We start from the raw sequence: 26,501 nt of genomic DNA on the forward strand, positions 1-26,501 counted from the left end.
AAACTGAGTATTTCCTCATTAGAGTTGTGCGCAGTGACACACACACACACACACACACATACAGAGACAAACACACACATTCATGCACACAAAGGACTCCTGTGTTAAGAATGTTTATTCAGGGCTGACCGTGTACTGCTCTCTCTGATAAGCGAGCAGTTAAGTCAACAGTGGACAGCGGGTCTGCCGGTGAGCATGTTAGCCGCAGTTTGTTCAACAATCTGTTTACAGCAAACACTTTGACCGCAAGTCTGACCCCCTTCACACCTTACTACCTACAGCACCCTCTAGCAGTGTCGCCCCCTACTGATAGCAGACAAGTTTTGCAAGTCAAAATGAGGAAAAACATTAGGAAATCCATTGCACACAACCAGTGAAAAGTTTGGACTCGCTCAACAATAATAGTAAAAAAAAAAAATTTTTTAAAAGACTATGCTTAAATTGAAACAAAAACAGAAATAAGAAATAAAAAAGTTAACACTTTAGAATAAGGAACACTTATTCACTATTAACTACGACTTTTCCCTAAATAAATTCCTAATTTGCTGCTTATTAATAGTTAGTAAGGTAGTTGTTAAATTTAGGTATTGGGTAGGATTAGGGATGTAGAATAAGGCATTAATATGTGCTTAATTATTACTAATAAATGGCTAATTTTCTAGTAATATGCATGCTAAAAAGCAACTAGTTAAGAGACCCTAAAAAAAACGTATTAAGAAAGATATATGCTATTGAGTTCATGAATTTGATAATGTTACTATTATCATTACTAACGTTGCTAAAATATGGAAATTCAAATCATTTGTATTTACAATGGATGGTGTTATAGGCCTTTCAGTGTTAATGAAAATTATGTGATGATAGTACTAACATTCACAGGACAAGCTCTTTGGGCTACTTATTATTGAGATAAATTACAAAAATGTCTGATATCAAAATTAGGGGGGGTATCAAGAACAGTGCAAACAAAAAGCAAAATATTGAGCCCAACATGTGTGGTTCAAAACCCAAATGGATAACTCATATGAGATAATTATTTTTAAGAGAAACAAAAACATTCCATGCAACCAGTGTAGACCGATTCCCCAATGAATGACTCATATGAGTCGGTTCTTTTTAGTGAACAAAAATGTCCAGTGCAAACAATGTAGACCGACTACCAAACCAATGGCTGTTATGAGCTGGTTCTTTTTGTGGATCAAAAACATAGCGCAACCAATGCAAACCGACTCCCAAACGAATGAATCTTATGAGAATTAAAAACATACAGTGAAACCAACTGCCAAACTTATAATAAACATGATATTTTAAATTAATCATAAACATACATCTGACAAATAAAATGCACAAATAAAAAGGCTAATAACTGAAAGCAGGTGACACAATCAGGCTTGACTCTGCTGCATTCCAGGTGAGAGAGCACTAATGTGAGAAAAAATCTATATGTTCAATTAACTAGAGACAGATAAAAGTAAGAATGACCAACAAGTCAGTCTAAACCATCCCCTTCATCCTCTCACTACTGTGAATTTTTACTAAAACAGGCACAAAAAACCCGGTGCACCTATTTTTCTCATTTCCATTGGGAAGACTTCTACCTACTCTTACGCTCTTGTCTTTCTTTTACTAACGTTTCTCGCCCTGCGTTCTCATTCGTCTTCAGTCTTTCAGTAATTGAGGAGAAAAGCAGAGAGGCAAGGAGGCAGACAGCAGATCACCCAAGAGAACCAAACCAAGTGATCTGAATCAACTTAAAGGAGCAGTAAAAGAATAGAAATGGAGAATAAATGAAAGATAGAAAAGGATAAACCTTTGCAAATGGACAGATTTACATGGCACAGTTCAAGAAAAGCAGACTCTCAGTCATGAAAAATAGAGGCTCCTTAGAATTTGAATGTGACCACCACTTTGAAAACACACAACAACCAAACTGGAACAGTGTTGGTCCAGAACTAGCACTCATAAAATTCAACAACTGCTCAAATCAGCATGAAGTTTCCAATCAGTCATTTGCACTACCATGAGCCACCATAAAACCAGCAAGCAGCAGGCTCCCATGCTCAAATTAAACACAGAATTGCATCACTAAATTTACAACAGACAGTAGCATATCATGATTTTCATGTTCCACGTCATTCAACGTGTTTATAAACAGTAAATAATGTCACCTTAGCGATGGTAGAAGCTGATACAATAGCACTGGTTCAACCGCAAGTTTGAGGCGAGAACAGAACAGGTTCCTATTTGAAGTTATTCAGTCATATTTTGTTCTGTATCAGTTCTTACACTTGCATTTTCTGTCCATGATTTGCAGTACGCCATAATAAAAATACAATTACAGTGTCTCCTGTAATGCAGCACCACAACAGAGCTACTTGAATGCAACGCGAACAGCGTAATCAGCTTCTTGAACAAACAACTCTTATGAGCGGATTCATTTTAGTGAATCAAACACATAGATTACCAAACGAATGACTCATATGATTCGGTTAATTCAGTAAATTGAAAAGATACAGCACAAACAGTGAGGTCCGATTCCCCAATGAACTCGGGTTGGTTCTTTTTAGTGAATCAAAAAAATATAGCATTTAGGCCTATTTACTGTTTTTTTTTTTTTTAGTGCGGTTGACTGGATGTTTATATGACAACGTGTTACAGATACACACTGTCAACAGTTTTTATAAAAATTAATTTATGAATATATATTACCACGTTTTCGTTCTATCTTAACAGATTTTACAAACCTTTTCCCAAATATTTCTTGATTTCCATCTCTAGGCACGATTTGGATCTCAGTCAATGGCAATTCCATGTTTAAAGCAGTCGTTATTTTTGCAATTCTGTTTGGTGTCACTAGTGATGCAAAAATTACACACTTCACCTTTAACACTACATCTTTTACAGTTCTTTGTTTCCACATTCCCACTCTCTCTTTGGAGATTTGTATAGGTTCAGCAGCTGTCAGTCAAACCCTTCTGGCACCAGACTGGAGGTTTCTGAGAGTTCACTCCAGGTATCCGCCCCTATACTCTCACACACTGCCACAGAAATCACGCAGCAGTCCTTCAAGCGCTCATCCATCTGCCTGTCAAGAGACTGAAAGACACCCCAGACTATAGAGCTCAGAATCCCCCAGAGAAGAGAATGACAGAAGAGACAAAGAGAGAGAGATGAGTGAAGAGGAAGGGAGGAGCAGAGGGTGGATGAGTGTGTCTGAGGAACTGGGGGACGCTCTCACATCATCAAGGGCAGAAGTGCATGCTGCATCTCTCACACACTGAAAGGTGGCTGAGTGTCTAGACACACACACACACACTCACACATATACACATACAAGCATTTACACAACACAGAAATGCAAAGTTATGCATTTACAAAGATATCAGCATGCAGGAAATTGGGAACGAAATGCATAAGAACCAACACACTCCCTATACAAACAGAATGCACGTGGTTCATGCTAAAATCAACCCATACACACACACACACACACAAGTTCTCCCAGTGGTCTCAAAGAGAGCTTAGCTGATGATTGGCTGACAAGTCAGCTGGGGTTTGTGTTCTTCCTGCAATGGCGGAAGAGAGGAACCAATCAGAGGCAGCCGCAGGGGTCCAGGCACCAGGCTGATTAGATTCGCCAAAATGGCAGTTAACATGGAGGTAATAATAACTAGCTTGCACCATAAAAACAACAAAATTCATCTCACATCAACACATTCATATAGAAACAACTGTGAGCTATAGGTTAAAAGCGATTGCACTTCAATTAATTCTATTGCCATGATGATATACATAATGACTTGTTTAAAATTTGTAATGAAATGTCAAAGTTATTTACATACAAATTAAAAATTATTTTTCAAAGTTGTAAATAAAACCAAAAATATTGGAGTACATTTTACAAGAAAATACTATTTCAGTTTTCTATTTCAAAATTTCATGTTAATTCAATGTTACTTGCCATTTGTTTGTAATTGTTTGTGAAATTTACTAGCAATTTCAGGAAAACAAAAAATTCAATTTATGCTGCATGTCAAACCTTATGGATGTCTTCAAAAGAAAAAAAAAACTGCAAATTGAAATTTGCAAATTGAAATTTAAAAGTAGTTTTAAAGTAATTATTTAAAAATATTAATTTATTTAAATTATTTAAATAAATTAAATAAATTGTATATAGCCTATACATATATATATATAGGCTATATACACTCACTGGACACTTTTTTAGGTACACCTTGCTAGTACCGGGTTGGACACTATTTTGCCTTTAGAACTGCCTTAATTCTTCGTGGCATAGATTCAACAAGGTGTTGGAAACATTCCTCAGAGATTTTGGTCCATATTGACATGAGAGCATCACGCAGTTGCTGCAAAATTGTCGGCTGCACATCCATGATGCGAATCTCCCGTTCCACCACATCCCAAAGGTGCTCTATTGGGTTGAGATCTGGTGACTGTGGAGGCCATTGGAGTAAAGTGAACTCATTGTCATGTTCAAGAAACCAGTCTGAGATGATTTGAGCTTTGTGACATGGTGCATTATCCTGCTGGAAGTAGCCATCAGAAGATGAGTACACTGTAGTCATAAAGGGATGGACATGGTCAGCAACAATACTCAGGTAGGCTGTGGCGTTTAAACAATGCTCAATTGGTACTAAGGGGCCCAAAATATGCCAAGAAAATATCCCCCACACCATTACACCACCACCACCAGCCTGAACCGTTGAGACAAGGCAGGATGGATCCATGCTTTCATGTTCTTTACGCCAAATTCTGACCCAACCATCTGAATGTCGCAGCAGAAATCGAGACTCATCAGACCAGGCAACGTGTTTCCAATCTTCTATTGTCCAATTTTTGTGAGCCTGTGCGAATTGTAGCCCCAGTTTCCTGTTCTTAGCTGACAGGAGCAGCACCCAGTGTGGTCTTCTGCTGCTGTAGCCCATCTGCTTCACGGTTCGACGTGTTGTGCGTTCAGAGATGGTATTCTGCATACCTTGATTGTAACGAGTGGTTATTTGAGTTACTGTTGCCTTTCTATCATCTCTAACCAGTCTGCCCATTCTTCTCTGACCTCTGATATCAACAAGGCATTTTCGTCCACACAACTGCCGCTCACTGGATAATTTCTCTTTTTCGGACCATTCTCTGTAAACCCTAGAGATGGTTGTGTGTGAAAATCCCAGTAGATCAGCAGTTTTTGAAATACTCAGACCAGCCCGTCTGGCACCAACAACCATTCCATGTTCAAAGTTCACTTAAATCCCCTTTCTTCCCCATTCTGATGCTCGGGTTGAACTTCAGCAAGTAGTCTTCACCACATCTAGATGCCTAAATGCATTGAGTTGCTGCCATCTGATTGGCTGATTAGCAATTTGTGTTATAAGCAATTGAACAGGTGTACCTAATAAAGTGGCAGGTGAGTGTATATAATTCATATACAAAATTCATAAGCAATGGCAATGTCAAATTGCACCTTCAAAAAATCGCAAGTGTTTAAGCATAATCACCAGAGACATCATTTCAGAATAACATTGATATTTAAAGGTGCTAGTTGTAGCACTAGCACGAACAGGCTGCCATAAACAGCAGTTACGCATTCCAACTTTAATCACAGATGCTGGATACGTAGGTGAGCCGCACGCCTCCTTCCTGGTATAATCCAGCAGCCTAATTACACTCGTCTGAACATGCCACAAGAATCAACTATCAGTATTTATACCGGCACAAACAGACATCGGCATCTGTCTCGGTGCTGGATGGCAAAGACGACCAACGAAAGCACGACTCACATTTGAGTCACACAAGCAGAATGTGGACCCCGAGGAGACGTACCTACAACTCATTAGTTTCTTGTACTGAGACTGTGGGAACAGCAGGAACTGTGGAAGAAACCATGTTCAGCATGCGTACGTCTCTCTCTGTGTGTGTGTGTGTGTGTGTGTGTGTGTGTGTGTGTGTGTGTGTGTTATGATAAGGCTCTGATGGTGCTGGAGGCGACCAGGGGTCAGACACCTCATTAAGCCAAGAGGAGGAGGAGGAGAGGGCAATTAACCATGATGGGGGAGAGAAAAGCAAACACACTTCATTCACTCATACTCACACAAATATGCACACACACACACACACACACACATATGCACAGAAACCAAACAAAACAGGAGTGGCTGGATGGGTCCTGATCATTAATGAGTAATCACAGAGACAAATGACTTTTTCCGCTGCTCTAGGTACGTGTCCACATACGCACACACGCATCCAGAGCTTGTGCAAACAGGCATGCAGAGACCTGTAGATGAATTACTCAAGCTATTCTCTTCTCAACTACTTTAGTCACACTCGCTAATTCCTTCAGGTTGCTCTTTTTGGTCTTTTTCTCTCTTTTTTTTTTTAACCATAATGATATTTCTGTGCCCTGCCATTGTGGAAGTGTGTGTATGTACAAACCATGTGTATATATGTGGATTCTGTTGTCTTTCTTGGTTTGCTAAGACTGTTTTTGTTAATCTGCTTAAGTTTTTCTTGGGATGTTTGGTTTATGGTCTTTTGTGTGTTAACGAGTGTGTGCGTGTGTGTGTGTGTGTGTGTGTGTGTGGGTTTGCTTAGCAATACTTTGGTGACTTATTTGTCCACACAAGTTAACAAAATATGACAAACCTCCTTTTGGGAATGTCTGGAGATGTCCTTAAAAGTAAAATAGATTTTTAAAAATGTATGTGGAAGTTTACTTTACTATATTTGGGGAAGAAAGACAAACCTTTTCTAAATTAGATTTTTTTTTAAATAACTTTTAGTTATTTTTAACCAGAGTTTTGAATAAATAAATAATCCTTTATTTACAACACGTATGATGTCATAAATAAGTATTGCAAAAAGTTTAAATTTAACTTCATATAACAAGCAATAGATGTAGATGGTATATTGGTAAGATTTTCTGATGTTTTGAAAGAAGTATGTTATGTTCACCAAGGCTGTATTAATTTGATTTAAAATGATGTAAAAACAGTAATAATGTGAAATAATGTTACAATTTAAAATAACAGTTTTATATTGTAATATATTTTATAATGTAATTTATTCCTGTAATGAAAATGTCATTTATTCCTGATCACAAATCATTCTAATATGCAGATCTGTTGCTCAAGTAAAATTTACTATTATTATTATCAATGTTAAAAAATAATTGTGCTGCTTAATATTTTTGTGGAAATGGAGATACATTTTTTTTTTTAAATTCTTATATAGAAAGTTTAAAAGAGCATAATTATTCAAAATAAAATTATTTTGTAACATTATAAATATTTTTCTTTTTGTCACCTTCATCAATTTAATTTATCCCTGCTGAATAAAAATATTCATTTCTTTTTTTTTTAAATGGTTACAAATACAAGAACCATTACAAACCAGTGTATATTGTGGGAACAAAACTCCCACCAAAAACAGAAAAACCAGAAAAATTGCATGCACAACAAAAAGCTAAATGTAAAAGTGTGAAAACAATAGAGGCCAAAGGAAAGTCCCCACCATGATTTGTGTGTGTGCGTAAACGTTATCAGCACAATATCGCTACACTTTAAATGGTGAACAGAGATATTAAATTGCCCTTTTTCCAACCACAAGCGCAGCTAAACAATGGTCGTTTTTGCAGCTTTGCAAACAATGACACTCTATTGTAAGAGTAAACGAGGAGGAGTGAGGGATGAGGGAGAAAGCAGATACAGAGGAGCACAGGGGGTGAAGCAGCTTCCTGCTCTCTGACGCCCATTGGTAACTGCTCATTACATCCGATATGCACACACACAAATGTTCTTCTGTCCAACGTGAGATTAACCTGCACATGCGCGCATGACATTAAAACCCTCCTTACTTTCTCTTCCACACACACAAATTGAAAAAGCCCTTGCTAAGCTAAAGCCACACAGCTGGTTTCCTGTTGGAAAGTGGAAATAGCAGTACTTGTTGTAGAGGGGTCTAGTCTGGTCAGGTCTGGCGGTGTCTTGCACCCACACTGGAACGAGCCTCTATATTTGGCCTCTGCAAGAGAGCGTGAAGCACGCCTGAAACCCCAAAGCTGAGGTACGGCAAAACCCTAGCCCTCCCATGTTCAAAATAAGTGATGGGAGGGAGAAAAGGCAGCAGTTTCCTTTTTAACAGAAGTGTAACCAAAAACCACATCTGCTTGGCTTGAACACACATGCAGACTCAAATCAAATGGAAAGGGCCACTTCTAGAGGGAATTGTTCAGTACGGCTTAGGCTAAAAAGAGATACAGAGAGAGACAATGGCAGAGGGGATGTGTTCACACCGCAAACCGAAGAGCCCAAATTATGATTTTCTGCATAAGTTCACTTTTTCATGTGGTTGTTTACATGACTTTTCAAATGTGACCCATATCAGACATCAGTTTGAACAGGTGACACTCTTAAACCTAAAGCTGATACACTACCATTCAAAATGTTTTTGAAAGACGTTTCTTATACTCAACAGGCTGCATTTATTTGTTTAAAAAAATACTGTACAAATGGTAATATTGTAAGAAATTATTAAAACAGTTTTTATTTTAATATATTTTAAAATGTATTTTATTCTTGTGGTGGTGGAAAGCTGAATTTTCAGCAGGCATTGCTCCAGTCTTCAGTGTCACATGATCCTTCAGAAATCATTCTAATATGCTGATTTGGTTCTCAAGAAACTATATTTTTATCAATGTTTTGTTGCAGCATTTTTTGTGAATAGAAAGTGCAAAAGAACACAATTTATTTAAAATCTTTTGTAACATTATAAAAGCCATTTTTCATTAATTTAATGCTTCCTTGTTGAATAAAAATATTTCATGATGAATAAACAAAACTTTTCTGTCTACTTTTTCCCTCAATTTTCAACAGTCTAAAACAAGTCATAAAATTATTTAAAACCTTAAAAATTCCAAATTATATTATTTAAACATAAAAAAACTGTATTTTTATAAACGCGAATAACTAGAAAGGTCATGGAAAGTGTAGCAATGAATGTGGTTTTTGCTGTTCAGACAGTGTGTCAGATCTGTGTCACATGTGAGGGGAAAAAAAATCAGATTTAAGGCACATTTAACTACAACGTGAAGCGAGAGAGAGAGAGAGAGAGAGAGAGAGAGAGAGAGAAAGAAAGAGAGAATGAGAGAGAGAGAGAGCATTCAGCAATCTGTGATCCACCCCTAATTATCCTGTGTTCATGCCTCTGTGTCTGTGTGTGTGTGTGTGTGTGTGTGTGTGTGTGTGTGTGTGTGTGTGCGCATGTTTATGTGGTTTATGAGGACACAAATTTGTATAATGACATGGGTATGACAGAGGTATTACAATATGAAGGTGGTTTATGAGGACACTGCCTATGTCCCCGTAATTCAAAAGGCTTAAAAAACATACTAAATGGTGTTTTTTTGAAAATCTAAAAATGCACAAAGTCTCCTGTGAGGGCTAAGTTTAGGTGTAGGGTTGGTGTAGGGCAATAGCACAAACAGTTTGTTCAGTATAAAAACCATTACGCCTATGGAGAGTCCCCATAAACCACAAAAACCAACATGTGTGTGTGTGTGTGTGTGTGTGTGTGTGTGTGTGTCTGTGTGCGCGCAAGCGAGCGTAGTAGTTGGGTCACACTAAAGCTGAGTGCAGTCAGTGAAAAGGTGAGACCTCCCACATTAGGCCACCGCTTCCTCTGACAACCAAACACCGTCCTCCTAATCAGACACTTTCAGGACACACACACACATGCAGGTCAACATGTCACACAGTTCTCACTGTCTAAAGCCATCTCTCACTCTAGCTTCTCCTTCACGTCTTCTTTTTTCCTTTAATTGTTTAACTACATTTTTGAAAATAGCATGAAATGCCATTAAATGTAAAAAAAACACAAAAAAAAACTCACAAGTAATGAAGATTACATTGGACTTTTATTGTTAATCAAAAAATCAATGGGAATTTTGACTTTTTAAAATGAACATTTTCTAATGTAAATTAAATATAAATGACTGTAACAATACAATGCAATTAATAACTTTACAAATTAAATCAATAACTAAAAGTTCAAGTTGATGAACACTAAATGTGCACATTTGACCAACAGAGGATCTAAAAGTCACAGTGTGCCCTTTTGATTCAATACAAAACCAGTTTATTATAAATTATTATTTGTGATTAATTTACTATTATTCGTGATTTATTACAATTTCAAATTTGCCAGATACACAGAAAAGCAACGCAAACTACTCCCATTTTTCAGCATGTGTGCCACAATGTTCCCTCTCTTTCCTCCTTCATTCCCTTCTGTTCATTCCCCTCCCTGTCGCCACCTCCATCTATCTGCCTTCTAAATCAATGTGTCTAATAAAGCCATCAACTGCGCTGAAGTATTGGGCAAACATGCACTCAATCAATGCATGCAAATGCCAGCCATCCATTCAGGGCCCTTCTGAATATCGACGGCGCTGCATGGGCGCATCGTTCCGGGGGTTTGTGTGTACGTATGTGTTCGACAAATAAAAGCAGAAGGAAGGACACATGAAGGGTTGAGAGAAGAGGGAAGCCCAAGATAAATGTGTTTCATTTTCTTCTCTCATGGCTCCAAAATGGAGAGAGAGCGAACGACAGGAAAACAGACTTCCTCTTGATCCGACCCGGGGGCCACAAACATGCCCCTGTTTGAACTACTGTAGAAGCAACGTTCACCGTATGAGGAAAAGCAAGGCTGATCCCAGATCTGAGGTTAAACGCCTCTGAAAATGAGAAGATTGGAGTACTATTGTAGCACTGTAACCTTGAGAAAACAGATGAGACTGCGTGTGTTCCACTAAGCACTAAAGAAGCGATTTCTCCCAAGGAAAAAGGTAAGATTCATTAGGAGCAAGGGTGAGCTCAGACCGGCAAGATCTGCAGGAGAACCTGAATAAGCCACCTGCAGACAGTCCTTCCAGTCCTGGACAATCACACGCATGGAAAATAACATAAAAGAGTAAACACGGCCGATTTACTGAACTCATCCTAACCCTTGCATTTCCCTGTTGTATGATAGAGGCAGAAGTAAAGACTCTGGCCAGTGTGAGAACTCTCTTTTGAGACTCTGAACCAGTCAACAGCAGAGCATTGAGCTCTTTCTCTCTCTAGCCCCACATCTACACTTGAATTGACCGTGAAAACCCGACCATTAAATATATAAGAAATAACAAACTATACACAAACATGTCAAAATCTGAGCTTATTTTAAATTTGAGGTTGGTAATGCTGTCCTAATTCACCAGGCAGCAATTTGCGTCAACAGTGCACACAGTGACTTTGGACAATTTTCTTGTGGTTTTTGAGAAACATTTTGCCAAAATACTATTTTTACTTAGAGTCTTAAATATACAGTGAACAACAGACGTCCATCGGGGGAATGTGCACATGAACCAACATCTGCAACAAATAGAACAAATGGAATTTGATTGCAAAACTAGACTAATTATTTTTGTTCAAAGACATAACATTAAAAATTGTAACAAGCTACTTAATAAAAACATTGTTTTCAAAACTTTCATTTTTGAATGAGGCTGTTTTCATTATGATCTCAACTGTACCACCCTAATATTTTTTCCTTTTTTCCCCCAAAAATCCGAAATTTAAATCATACTTATTATAGAAGTGGGAAATTGAAATCATTGTATGTATTTAATTTGAAATGTTCAGTAGACAACTGTTCAAAATGTTGCTCCCAGTAAGACTGCATTGTTTTCAAAAAGAAATATCTTATGCTCATTGAGGCTGCATCAAAAATACAATAAAAACAGCAATATTGTAAAATATTATTACAATTTTAAAATATTTTTTTGTATGTATTTGTTGAATTTACAGCAGCCATTACTCCAGTCGTCAGTGTCACATGATGCATCAAAAATCATTCTAAAACGCTGGAGTAATATTTCTTATTATTGTCACAGCTGAAAATGGTGGTGCTACTTAAGATTTGTGAGGACACCATGATTATTTTCCCCCAGGATTCTTTGAGGTAGAGAAAGTTCAAAAGAATGGCATCTATTTAAATCAGTAATCATTCTAAAAGTTTTTACTGTTACTTTTAATCAATTTGATGCATTTTTGCTGAAAGTGTTCCTTTCTTAAAAAAGAAAAATCTTACAAACCCCAAACTTTTGAATGCTAGTATATTTTTGTATAAATAGTGTACCCTCATTGACCCAGTAATCAATTTCCAATTAGTTTTTATAAGAATATTAAATGTCTGTTCTTCAGCTGAGGTGGACTGTGTTGCATTGAAATGTAGAAATGGTGGTTTTGCTCACTTGCTCTAACAAACAGCTGCCATGTTGGAAATTCTCTGCACAAGTGAGGTGAGGGGGGCTCTGAAGTGCATGACTTCCGGCTCTTACCAATACTCCACAAAGAGGATAAAGAGTTATTGAAAGAGTATTAAAGTGCAACAACTCAAGGAGATATGTACTGAAAATAAAGGCACAGAGAGATGGAGGAGAAAAGAAGTGAAAGGCATGAGCAGGAATAATGTTAGTAATATTCAGAGGGGAGTGAATGTGTGACTATAAAAGAAATTGAATCACTTTTGCAGATTATAGGTTATGGATCAAGGCTGCAATACAAAGGTGTGTTTATCTGCACATGCATTAAGTATGAAACAGAAAGTGCATTGAAGGTCCTCTCAGCAATATTTGCAATATGACGCACGAAATGCGATTACCGGCCAGACTTCGCTGAAATTGGTGTCCAAAGAAGGCATACCTGTCTCTGTGACAGCCTTAGGCTGAAAGTAAGTCCTTTTCTAGCCAATCACAATCATTTCTGACTGTAAATAATTTAGCACGTTCGAGTTTTGGAAAGAGGGTGTGAGAATGAAGTTAACAACAAGGCTGATATTAGCAAAACAGCACCTTTAAACTGAGTATCAGACTAACAGTTGGAAGTGAGAGAGAAAGAGAGCGAAAGAGAACAAGAAGTGAGTGAAAGAGGAATACAATTTGCAGAGTCACACGGAGAGCTGAAAGTGTAATCATAGGCCGGTCTCTTGGCTATTAGGAGAATTAAAGACTGATCGAATGGTCTTTACAGTGGAAACATAACATCGGGCCGCCTAAACGTGTTTGTCTACTCGCTGCAACAGCTGGCCAAAACACTCCTCTGCCCCAGCAAGACGAGCCAAGTTATGAAAAGAGTTTAAACCATTAAAAAAATCTGAATCGCTAACTTTCATACAAACCAGCGCTCGTTCTATCCTTAGACATCCGTCAAGGAGCGAGAGGAGCAGCGCTCCTGGCACCCGAGATGTGGAATCACTATAGCCTCGATTCACGCCTCACATCTTCCCCTCTTTCATCAGGCTGGACTGGCTCCATGTCCTGATCGTATTTGTGTGTGTGTGTGTGTGAGGGGGAGATGATAGGGGAGGACTGTGGGACTTTGACTGCCTCTGTGTTGTGTCCACAGCTGTGTGTAAGGCTCCTGACCTCCAAACAAAGCCCAGCACAGAGGAGCCACTATCTGGCAGGCATGATAGAGGACAGGCCAGGCCAGCCAGACGTGCTGAGGGAACGACCGTAAAGCCTGAGAGACAACACAGCACCCACAAGGCCTTTGATAACCGCTGGAGACTGGAGCCAGCATGACACGCATACACTCATAGCGTTAATACAGACAGACACAAACACACACACACACACACACAGACAGACATGTATTTTCAAAAGTTCATGTACATGTATAAGAAGCGGAAAAGCCCAGACAGGTTTAATATGATGTTCATAATGACCTGTAGGAAATAAAAATCATAAATTAGATGTTTAGCATCTCATTTGTTTCTCCTAAACAGCAATGAGATCAGCAAATTAAGACTTTTAAGGAAATAAAGGGATATTTCACCCAAAAATGAAAATTCTGGCATCACTTACACTATATTTTTATGTGAAAAAATGCTGTTTTTTATTTTTAAGCAAGGAAGCATTAAAATGATTAAAAGTGACAGTAAAGATCTACATTGTTACATCTTGAACTTTCTATTCAGCAAAGAATCTTAAAAAAGATGAATCAACATTTCCACAAAAATAATAAGCAGCACAACTGTTATCAACATTGATAATAAATGTTTCTTGAGCATATTAGAATGATTTCTAAAGGATCATCTGACACTGAAGACTGGAGTAATGGCTAGTAAAAATTCAGCTTTGAGTTCACAGGAAACAAATGATTAAAAAAAATATTAAAATAGAAAATAGTTATTTTAAATTGTAATAATATTTCACAATATTATTATTTTACAGCATTTTACACTGAGTATAAGAAACTTCTTTCAAAATCATTATAAAATCTTACCAACCTTAAACTTTTAAACAGTAGTGTATGCTCTCCACATTCATTACAGCTCTAAACTATTCATTTATGTTGACAAATGACTCTATGTCTATTTTTTCATATCTGAGACATGTCAGTGAAACCAAACAGAACTAAAAACGAGCTAAAAAGGCACTGAAATGTTCCTCTGGGAAGAATAAACTTGAGCTCAAAGACACAACTATGAGGAAAAAACAAGGTAAGCGGATGAGTATTTTCCTTATCATTGCAAACACAGAATCTCTAAACTGTAGGCAAATTATTTATGTGACCATTTTATTTTCGCCTGATTTCCGTCAGCTCCTTGAAAACTGCTTATTTCCTTCATAATCAGATGCAGGATGTTGATTTGAAGGACAAGAACAGGAATACAAGAATTATCAAATCAAAATATCCCTGATGAATGCCATAATCTATTACGTAGCATGCATGAGGCTCTTGTAGCAGCATAAGCAGCGTTACATTGACGTGTCTCATGTAAACGCATCTTAATTACAGCGCTGTAGTGAAAACAATGCAAATGCTGTGAAAGGAGAGATGAAGGAACGCTCCTCGCATTAATGAACATGCACTGCTGCTGATGTCATTGGTGTGAGCCATTAGAGAGTCATTACACAACTTTCCCTTTTATTAATCAGACACTTTTTCTTTCACCGCACTCTCGCATTCTGTTACTCATTCTTGCCTTTTTCTATCTTTCTCTGTCACCGTCTCATGTCTCCCCGTACCCTGTCCCACCGTCTCTCTCTCTCTCTGCAGTGTTTAATGTGCCGGCAGTGTTTACACCCCAGACAGCGGGTGCAACACTTTAATCTTGGTAGTGTCTACATGACATCAGCACTCTCGCTGAAGCATAAACCATAGTGGAAAGAACACACACACACACATATACATTATATTCACACATATATCACCTGCTTTCTTCCTCTCTTGTCTGTCTTTGCCTTCCTTCCCTCCTCATTTCCTTTCTTCCAGTCCATCCATCCCTCCTTCCTCTAAATTCCCATTTGCTTTCCTTCCTTCCTTTTTTCTCTCTTTCCCTTCAACATCTTTTTCAACTCATTTCCTTTTCTTTTCTCTTCATTCCTTCTTTCCTGTCCACTCTTCCTTCTATTTTTCTACCCTTTCTCCTACTTTTCTTTCTACTGTTCTCCTCTTCCTCTCTTCCTTGTTTTCTCCTTTTCTTTCCATATTTCCTTTCTTTCTGTGTGCTTTCCTTCTTCCTTTCTTTTTCCTTCTTATTTTCTGTCCTTCTTTCCAACTCCTTTCTAACACATTTATTTTTATTTTCCTTCATTTGTTTTCTCCTTCCTTGTCTTCCTCCCATTGTCTACTCTTTCTCCTCCTTTCCTTCCAGTTTTCTTTCCTTCTAGGGGTGTGCGATAATATCGTAATTGTTGTTTTAACGATGTGCAATTTCACAATATCGAGTATTCTGCAAAAACCAAACAAAACACCAACTGAGTGCACGCTCACGTTAGCCTGCGTGGTGATGAAGGGGGTTAAACAGTGCACGCGCATTTAGAATTTGTTCTTTCACTGCATGATTCAGTCTATTAAAATGCATTAAGAATGATCGCAAAATTCAAGATATGCGGACAGAAAATGTATATATTTTCGCCGTTTTTTCTTCAAAAATAAACATGATTACAAATGCGATATTGATTTTATACAACAGTTCAATAAACAATAAGTTAATATTAAGAGACTTATGTTTTAGACTCCATATTGCCTGTTTTTACTCCATTTCGCCAACAAAAAAAATAATTCCAAACAGATACAGCACTGTTTATCGTCTCTGAGCAACATGACTGTGATTCGTTCCTGAATGAATCAACTATTAAATGATTCGGTTCAGTCGCAATGACTCACTTCTTAACAGTGACTTTCTGCCACCTACTGGTGATTTTAATATCACAAGTATAATATCACTATTTAATATCACTATTTAAAGTCTTTTCATTTTTAAAATAATTTTACATATCGGTATTCAATGTTTTGTGTTTAAAATGTCAAAACATTATGCATTTGTAACCGGTTAAAGCACTCCATGTCCCTCTGAGCTGCATTAAATAGTGTGTAAATACATCTAAATGCAACTTCTGCAAAGATTAATTTTGATGATACTGGTTTCATTTGTTTGGTAACAGCATAAATGTGTATTATCTTAATTGGCTGATTAAATGTAACAATTTGACTCAAAAGATGTACACTATTAGAAAAAAATAGATTTATTAAAGGTAAAAATCAATTTAAACTTAAATGAAAAGATAAATTAATCACTGATGTGAACTGACCACACAGAATATGAAGAATATCAAAAATCGCAGCTGTCCACGGTAGTCTGATATCAGCACAATAACACACTCTGCAAAATATAGTCTAATTATCGTTATCGGAAAAATAAAATACAGAGATATCTTTTTTTTTCAATATGGCACATCCCTATTTCATTCCAACCTTTCTTTTGTTTGTTTCCTTATTTTCATTCCTTACTTTTTTCTTTTTTTCCCATCCATTCTTCCTTTTTTCCCCACCTGTCCTATTTATTTTCTTTCATTCTTCCTTTTTTCCTGCAACACCTTTTAAATTCTATTTTCCTTACCATACCTTTCCCATTCTTTTCACTATTTTCGTTCTCCTTTTTCTTTCTTTCCTTCCATTGTCCAATACCTTTTCTCCTCCTTTCCTTCCTCCCTTTCTTACCTTCCTATGTTTCCTCCAATTTGTTCCTTACTTCCTTCTTTCCTTTACCCCACCTTTCCTAACAGTTTGTCCCTTCCTTCTTTCTTCTTTCTTTCCATTTTCCTACCTTTTCCTTTTCTTTTCTTTCTACTTGTCTTCCCTTCTTACTTTCCTATACTTTTTCTTCCTTTGTTAGTGTTCTCCTTTTCTGTCCTTTCTGTCTTTTTACTTCTGATTTTTTCCCCTTCTTCCTTTCCTTCCTCCCTCTTCTCACCCTGATCCACACCTCTCTTCTGGGGTCCAGTGAATGATGAAGTCCTCTAATCCCCCTCTAACCAACCAGTATCAGTGTGAAAGCGAGGCTCAGAAACTCCGAGCCCAGAGAGGAATTACCAGCAGCCCCGAGCCTCATTCTACCACCCTGCAAACTCTGACTCAGGAGAGACTTATAACAGCACGCGCTCTCATGTGCACCAACCCTATAAGTTGCATCATCTTTAAAAAAATTAAAGTATAACACAAAGCAACTTGCTGTATAATTGCTTACTTGTCAATAAGCAGATGCTTTCATTCAAAGCTGTTTAGAGAACATTAATTACAGGGACGATTCCCCTGGAGCAAGCTCAGGTTAACAGCCCTGCCCATTTTAGGGGCCAAAATGGTGCGGAGAGGGAGGACTCTTTCAAATTATTGGAATGAGACCCGCATGTTTTGACATGTTGTTCGCTTCGCAGAATTTGACTTGTGGGAGGAGTGAAGCTGAGAATTCGTGTGGTCAAATAAGGCTTCGTTTTTCTGTGCATTCTCGGTAAAAATGGCAAGGCCGGGGTCCAGAAATAGAACAAGGGCTATTATAGGATGCATGGAAGGCTGGCTCCGTGTTCAGGCATGACTGTGTGGTCACGGTGGTCACGGCACAGTCTTCCCCCACAGCTAGCCAACCTCCTGCTGAGTCTGAGAAATGCTAATCAGAACCAGAGAGAGAGAGAGAGAGAGAGAGAGAGAGAGAGAGAGAGAGAGAGAGAGACAGACAGAGAGAGTGAGACAGAGAAAAAAAACAAGCAAGTTCTTGCCTAAAAGAAAAAAAATAATAATAATAAAAATGCAAACAAAAAGATTCAGGAAGACGATTAGGGAGGGATGAAAGTGAGCAAGGAAAACTCAACAAGCAATCAAAGCACGGGCCAAAGACAAAGGCGACACGTCAACCGGAGTTATGTTTTAATCAGAGAACATGAAAATATTCAGACATGCGGCTCGAAAGCAACAAGTCCCTCTCGAATTAAAGCCTTCGCTGTAACGAGAGAGAGGAGAAAGAGAGAGAGAGAGAATGTCCCTTGAGACTGATTAATATTGAATTCCTGATGCTAATCTTTGTTTTGTGCTTTTTTTCTTTTACTGGTGTGAAAGCCAATGTGTCCTTAAAAAGCATGCTTTATGTATATTTAATGAAGGCTCTGCATACACTTGGTGTGCTCGTCTTGCTGTGTGGTATCGCATGATCACATACTGCCACATACTGCTCAAGATACCCAAATATCGAAATATACAACGTGTATTTTATAATAGTCACATGAACGGAATGATAAAATGCGTTTGATAATGCAAAATAGTGAGAAGCGTTGAAAATAATGTTTTAAACTATAACTGCATGAATAAGGTAGTTGGATTCTGCTTCCATCTTGAGTGTGGAATAAGCTCGTTTGTGTGTGTGTGTGTGTGTGTGTGTGTGCACCTGGTACATACAGGTGTCAGATGCCATTGCAGCATAAAATCCTTGATGATATTGCCTGATTACATCTGAGTATCTGATGGTGATGAGCTCAGCACAACTGTGAAATTACATGCGCCAAGGCGGGACAATCCGACCTTGTTGAGGACACACAGATTGATCGATTATTGATTACTGTATGCACACACATGCACAAACACACAGAAATTATACAGCATCCATGATTAAGAACACACACACACACACACAATCCCAAAAAAAGGGAAGTGAATTTCCCAGTTCCTCCTAGCATACACAGTCAGGCCTGTCACTAGTTTCCTCGTCCAATCACACATCCTCACCACAGAATGGAAGCACTTTCAAGGTTTTGTTTTTGCAGCCTATTTAAAATGTCATTTCTCTCTTACTATCAGACATCAAAGCCAGTGTGGAGGGCTTTTATTTTCTAAGCCAAATCCCAAAATTGTTTCTCATTTACAAAAGCTGGCTGCAGGCCGAGTCAAAGTTTGGAATTAATAATGACAGCGGTGCAAGAGACAGTGCGAGGGAAAGAGTGCGGGAGGAGAGAGAGATTCCCCACATGGTTATAATATGCTGTGGTGGTTGAGTCCATCAGTTGAGGTGTCACAATGAAAAGTAGCTCACAGGATGTAGCAAGCAGCATGCAAGCGCGCACACGTACACATGAAAGAAAGAACATATTCTGCTCAAACCCCATACAAACTAGTGAATTTACAGGACTTAACAAAAAAAGATAGCTGCTGGCCCAGGTCAGTATATGAAATATCTGAATATCTTTTTCAAATACTTATTAAAAAAACAGACATCATAAAATATTTGGTGCAAATTGTTTAATAAAATATTAAATAAAAAATATAAAAATAATTTTTCTAACATTTTTTTTATTAAATTCCATAAAATATATTTTAAAAAATTAATAACAAAAAAAAGGAAAAATAAAATAAATATAAGGTCTTGATTTATATTAGAACTATTCACACAATTAACAGGAACATTCAGTGTATTTTAATATGCAGTTTAATCTCATTTCCAAAGCACTAAAGCAAGCCCCTCCAAATTTCAGAGAAGAACTGTGTAACACCCTGAAGGAAATGTGTCAAAATTTGTGAGATAGCTGAGAGAATCACATATACATGCTAAACAAAACAATAATAAAATGAAAAAAGAAAAAAAAAATGCTGGGTGTTAAACTGATGAAATCCAAACAGCAATGTTGACGAGTCAGGAGGGCTGTTTTCTTGTGAAAATGTGAGCCAGTAGGAAACAGAGAAGGAAGAGGAGGAGGATATTGAGAAAGGGAGGGAGAGAGAGAGAGAGAGAGAGAGAGAGAGAGAGAGAGAGAGAGAGAGAAAGAGGGAGCCTGACAGCTGTATAAATGAGCTCTGTAGCTCATGGCGCCCCGGAGTACTGCCTCATTGTTGTGCTGATCCAATGCACAGCAGATGAACCCAGGGTTTAAAAGTTGAACTGTGTGTGTGTGTGCGTCAGTGTCTACTGACCCTTATTTGCTTGCATCCGTTATTAAGTTTAGCTTATGTGTATTTGTGTGCGATTGTATCTGTGTGCATATTACAAGCCCTCCCATTGAGCATTTTTTAACCCAGTCAGTTCTCAAGTATCAGTTGCACAAATCCAAGTCGGAAGGGTGACAATTTTCAGATTTGGTGTGAAAACACCATATCATATGTCAGGTGTAGCCTACAATAGGTGCCATGTCTGAGTTGCCATGCATGCATTCACACTTCCTCAATTAAATCCTCCTGCTTTGCATTAAATCTATAGAAAACTGTTTGTAAATGTTTTGTCAGCATAAAATAAATCACATTCATTTAAGTAAAGATTTTAAATAACATATTCAATGCTTTAAGATTATAATTATACCCTTATTTCCTCACTTTAATGTTCTAAAACTGATTTTCACCAAAGATTTAGAATTTTTTTTTCCATACAATGAAAGTCTGAAAGTCACTGCAAAACAAATTAGACCACATTAACTTTCATTGCATAGTCCTATGTGGACAAAAAAAAAAATCACATCATAAAATCAAGTCATAAAATGTCATAAATGGAATGACACAAAGATGAGTGAATTATAAAAGATTAAATGATGATGGAACTATTTTTAGATGAATGCAGGTGAGCCGCTTCAGTGTCTTTTGGAAAGCACCATGTTGGCCTGATCTCATGACTTTAACGGCACAGCTGTGCTTTTGGGAAACACGGCCCTGATCAATAGTCACAGGCATCGAAAGTGATGATATTCTAGGCGCTGAAGCGGGTAATACATATTTTATAGGTGCACATAAGAAGGTGTACATATCAAATATTAATAAATGATTTTCTGCCGGCATTGATGACGTGCAGATGCATTGTTTGAGGGGGCAGCGGTGATGGGTGCAGTCGGGCCAGGGCGTTGGGACTCTCTCAGCCTACTGAGGCACATCAAACAGTGAAAGAAGAGACTGTGGGGTGGAGGGGAGGGGGGACGATGTCGCTTCTGCCAACGAGGCTCTGCTGAATCACACACACACACACACACAGAGCGTCATACACTCGCGCACAGCACTCAGCTGGCAGGCATAGTGAGTGGCGATGGAACACGCCAGGCTCTGTGCTACCAAGCAGAGGTAATTGGGCCAGATTACCAACCAGGTGGAAACATTCAGCCGCTCTTTTTCCTCTTCTCCCTCTCTCTCTTTTAGTCACTTTCACTCTTTTACTCTATTTTGGAGCAGTGAAGGAATCGCATGCCATTTCGGAAGTTTTCAAATGAAGGTGGAATCAAACATAAACATTTATTCCAAAGATGCTGTAATTAATTTAAAATGTATGTATTACAAGTGATCTGTTGCAAGTCAGGGATAGTGCAGAGACATGCACAGGTGAAAAGGAAAGAGAAAGGAACAGAGATACTAACTAGACTCAAGCAAATTCACTAATTTAAACTACAAGCTCTATCAAAGGCGAATGGCCTGGGGGCAGCAGTACCTCAGTGCGGAGCAGGGCTGCACTGTAGAGGAACGAGTGGACGGGGAGGGTGAGACAGGTTAGGATCAACAGCAGCGCAGACACCGCATTGTTAAATCAGGACTCAAGGCACACAGAAGCGAGAGAGGAAGAAGTGATATGAAAGAAGGCCGACCAAAGCTTGACAGGGCAGACCACTGCTTTTGCAGAAACATGACTGCTATGGCACAGAGCTACAAAACCACTCTGTAACGCCGAGGGTGAGGGCAAATTTTTGTGATTCAACAGTTAAAGTGTAGCATTGGCTAAAAGAGTACCAGAGTGAATTTCTTATTTATTTTCACAATCATTAAGGGACTTTTAGACTTTCCTCACATCTTGCATGTCTGCACTCTAGGGATTACGGTTTATATGTAGGCCTATAAGTGTGTGTGTGTGTGTGTGTATGTGTGTTTGTCTGAAATAATACATTTTAATTAAGGGGAATATAGGGATATCAAATAATTGATCAAATAAGCAGAAATAAAGAGAAAAATATTATTTATACACAGAACAAGGGAAGGAAAATATATACTAATGTCTGCTTAGGCTATATAAATGCTTATCCCATGCAAACAAAAAAAGAGGAAGGTCTAAAACTTAAATGTAAATTACTTTTGTCCCAGTACATGATGTAAAATAATACACACAGTATCATCGTATATTACCTATTCTGTATGAGCAGAAAAAACACCTGTGTTGATTAAAAAAGCCACAGCGGAAGAACAAGAAATTGATAGGAGCGCACACACATACTCATACACACAAACACACACACACACACACACAAGTAATGATGCACCTGTATGGCATGAGCTGGCGTCCGCCTTGAGGCAGACGTTACAGACATCTGCTGAGGATATGGAGGAAAGAAAAGAAAGAGAGAGGGGGGTGAAAAAGAAAGAAGAAAGCGAGATCCTACTGTACACATTATCCGCGCGCACTGCCAGAGCAGCATTTGATGTGCACGCGAGACCTGAGAAGCACAACAAAATCCATCAATCTAGCGGCGGTGCGGCTTTTAAAACGCATTGAGCTCGACGACAGTCGTCGAAGAAAGAGAGAATGAACCGATTCAATATATTAGAGATGAAAAATAAAGACAGGAAGATGTGCATTTACTCGAAAGCAGCTATCGTAAAAGAGACTGTATGTTTTATAGAGTTTATCTTGCGGACCTTAGTTTGTCTCTGTATGAGGTAAGAGGATGGAGTTATTTGTGTAAGGAACAAATAAAAATTACTTTAAGAAGGCAGTGGGTGAGGGAGGGTATAGCAGCAGGAGGCTGGAGAGAAAAACAGCCGCTAACGACCCATCAGTACCCGCGCGCATTCACCGTGCGCCGGGGACCATCAGGACCAGCGAGCGTTGTGATAGATCTCGCTTGTGAAATTTCAGTTGAGTCTACAACACAGAGAAAGTTATGCATCGAATACGAATTCGACTGAAAATACATCAGCTGAGCCTAAAGCACAGTGAATGAGCGAATGAAACGTCTCATTCGAATTCAACTGCAAACTAAAAATATATATATGCTATACACACACACACACACACGCATATACACCAGTTAACAAGCCATATATATATATCCTATACATACACACACACACCAATTAACAAGCCAAGGGTTAATATGAAAAAATATACATGAAAAAAATAAATGTTAAGATACATGAAACAAAAAAGAAAAACTAAATTATATTTAAGTACCGACTAAAACAACACCAAAGCGAGTTTAATTCATTGTTTAAAACTACACTGCTGAACACATTCTTTAAAACAACACATCAGCCAAAAGGATTGCTATGTCAACTAATGCTATATAAAAAATAGAAAATAAAAAATTTGGAATTACATACAAAATGTGATATTCTCTGCGATTAACAACTGAAGATGAAGCATACACAGGCTGACGTATTCGTGTGCACATATAGGCTATATGAATTTATATCTCATTAATAACCAAAATGCAAAGTGTACCTCTATCCCAAAGGTAGTTTGAATGCTGGAGACACTTGTTAAATGTAATGCATGCACTGTCAACTCATTCGCACCCCGTCACATCACTGCTCAATATAGAAACCGGATTTTCTGGTATTACAGACGCCTCTTTTAGCGCGCTCGCGCGCACACACACACACACACAGAGCTACTGACCCTAATCTTGGAGACTTCTCGAACCACAGCTCACACACACCAAAGCTTGTGTTATTAACTTAAAGCAGCTGTGGCAGCAAACCGCTCAAATATGCACCCTAATAATTAACAGAAAATCATGGGGCTGGATACTAGCTAAACAACTTATTTTGTCAGAGAAAACTAGATGTCTGAATGAGCGCGAAACAAAGAGGGCAATCCAGCTATAAATTAACTGTTCATTATCAACAAAACTAAATAAAACTAATTTAAAGACTAAATATAGCCTAAATTACGGTGCCCTACAATAATATTCCCAGATCAGGTTAAAGGTAGGCTATATATTTTCTTACTGCTCTCTTCTGATACGCACTGCTCAACTAGAAACGGCCAGCCTTTCGCAGCACGTCAGATATCATTTAAGTAAACTGTCCGATAAAACGCTACAATGCAGTCAGATTTGACTATATGGAGACCGTAGCAATTGCTTATTTACAAAAAAGACCTTTATTTCCAGATAAAAAAGTAAGTGTAGGCTAAGTACACGTCAATGCGCTATTGTGAAGTTAAGCTATTTTAATCTGCAAAAAGTACGTTTTAAAGGCATTCACTTATCGACAGGGGAAAACAAGCATAACACTTACCTGAATGTGGAGGCATCGATATGTGTGAGGTGTAATATTTCCCAGGCTGAAAGTGACCGGGATGCTGCACAGCCGTGTGCCCGGCAGGAGTGATCCTCGAGGCGCCTCTGTGAACCAGCGCGCCTCTCTCTGCCAGAAGATGCGGCGGAGGAGCGAAATCCCGGCCTTCCATCCCGATAAAAACTGATAAATCCGAAATCCAGAGCGGGAAACCACGAGAACCGAACCGAACGCCGCCCAGATGTTATAATCCCGTTAAGAGTTTCGTTTAGGTCTTGCATTCAGCACAGTTTTGGCTCTGACGGCCAAAAAAGTATGTCCCAGTCATTTTTTCTGCAACACAAAAATCATAAAATGTAGTTTAAATTACAAACCAGTTACACGAGTGAGTGATGCAAATCCAATCGTATCATGTTAGTTTCCTTCAGATGTGTAATGGTAATCCTTCATTGAAAACACCACGAGTGTACGTCCATTGCTGCGACTGCTGCCTAAACACAAATTCTCCGCTCGTCTCTCTCATCTCACCACAACCGAGCGAGCTTGCAGCACACCTCCACTTTTACACAGAAGACTCACTGCAGGCTATACACCATTCACAGAGAGATGCCAGGATCAATACATTTTTACAGTATCCTTAAGCCTATATTGAAAACCAAGGACATTTTAGCAAAAAAAGAGGGAAAACTGACAAAGCCACATCAGTCTTTTTGACAAACTGAAAAACATTACGAAAATCTATAATCGCTGACGTTTGGAATGACTGATTTCATTACAAACACTAATTTATTTAATGCACCCAACTAGCTATAAATGTAATTTCCTCAGTCATTTTTGTCAGTCATTTCAGTTAATTAAACTGCTTTGTTCATCTGAACTAGGTTTTCCATAACATTGTATAATGGGGGAAATGCACACGGATGATGGCGTCTATATGTCACCTTTGGCCTCTAGTCCTTAAATTTCCTAAATCACGGGTACAAGCAATAGTATGATCTTACGTTTATGCAGATGGAGTCTTGTCAAAATGGTGCATTGAGAGAATTGGCATGCGATGTTACTAATTGCTTCGAAACATGCTTGCAAAATAAGTACTTTTGCCATTGCCAGACTACTGAAAATTGTAAGGTAAAAAGAAAGTCTGCAAAACCGAATTACAAAAGCTCGTGCGAACGATCGTAAGTGCTCTGCTTATCACACCGAATCAAAGATAAGGAAACAAAGACATTTTGATCAAGTTTGTATCTCCAGCTGTGCTTTAAATTTATTCTAAATTACAAACTATAAACGAAAGACATAGGTTGTATCTCCAGATATTTGACGCTCAAGGAACGTCGAGGCCTTAAAACGGTGGAAGTTCCCAGTTTGGAGTGTAAGGATGGTTGCAGTGCCAAATTGCTGTGGCCCTACCGCCTTCATTAAAAACACAAAAACTGAAAAGAGAGAGAGAGAGATTATAGAATAGTGAGTGAATTGACGGGCACTAAATTACATATTTTCTTAAATAATGAACATAAGCGGAAATTCCTAAAGAATAAGCTCCCTGAAGCACAGAATTAAATGTAGTGCACCATTTTTGCGCTGACAAAGGACATTTCCAGCAAACATGCATCATTTCTGTGACATCATTAAAAGAAATTGGGCAAAAATTTTAAGGCATGTGGTATTTGAACGTAGTATCCTCCCACTATTAACCAAAGCAGAACTTTTAACATTTATTGGGATCTGAGATCTATTAGATTTGGCTCGGAGGACGGATGGGAGGTGAGGAGGAGCGCATGAAAGAAGAGGTTTCCTAAAGAAGGAAATGTCCTCTGATAAAAGCCAGACAATTTTATGAATCATGGTATATCAATGAAAAACATGAAACTTGAGTTAAAATGAGATTTTCAGTTTTAATTTAATAAACAACTGCCT

The 26,501-nt window shown here is 38.3% G+C and overlaps 1 protein-coding gene across 1 annotated transcript in view; it reads right to left on the reverse strand.

The window, feature by feature from the left end:
* Window positions 1-24,756, reverse strand: part of LOC306857960 (BAH and coiled-coil domain-containing protein 1-like) — a gene marked incomplete at its 5' end in the record, with an annotated part of 96,988 nt that extends 72,232 nt beyond the window's left edge. Inside the window, one exon of the mRNA XM_079398266.1 lies at window positions 24,581-24,756. Within this exon, the coding sequence (XP_079254392.1) occupies window positions 24,581-24,756 (176 nt within the window). The remainder of the gene's footprint in view (window positions 1-24,580) is intronic.
* Between the last annotated feature and the right edge of the window lie 1,745 nt (window positions 24,757-26,501).

Source organism: Barbus barbus, assembly GCF_936440315.1.
Source record: "Barbus barbus genome assembly, chromosome: 38".
In the NCBI taxonomy this organism is placed as follows: domain Eukaryota; kingdom Metazoa; phylum Chordata; class Actinopteri; order Cypriniformes; family Cyprinidae; genus Barbus; species Barbus barbus.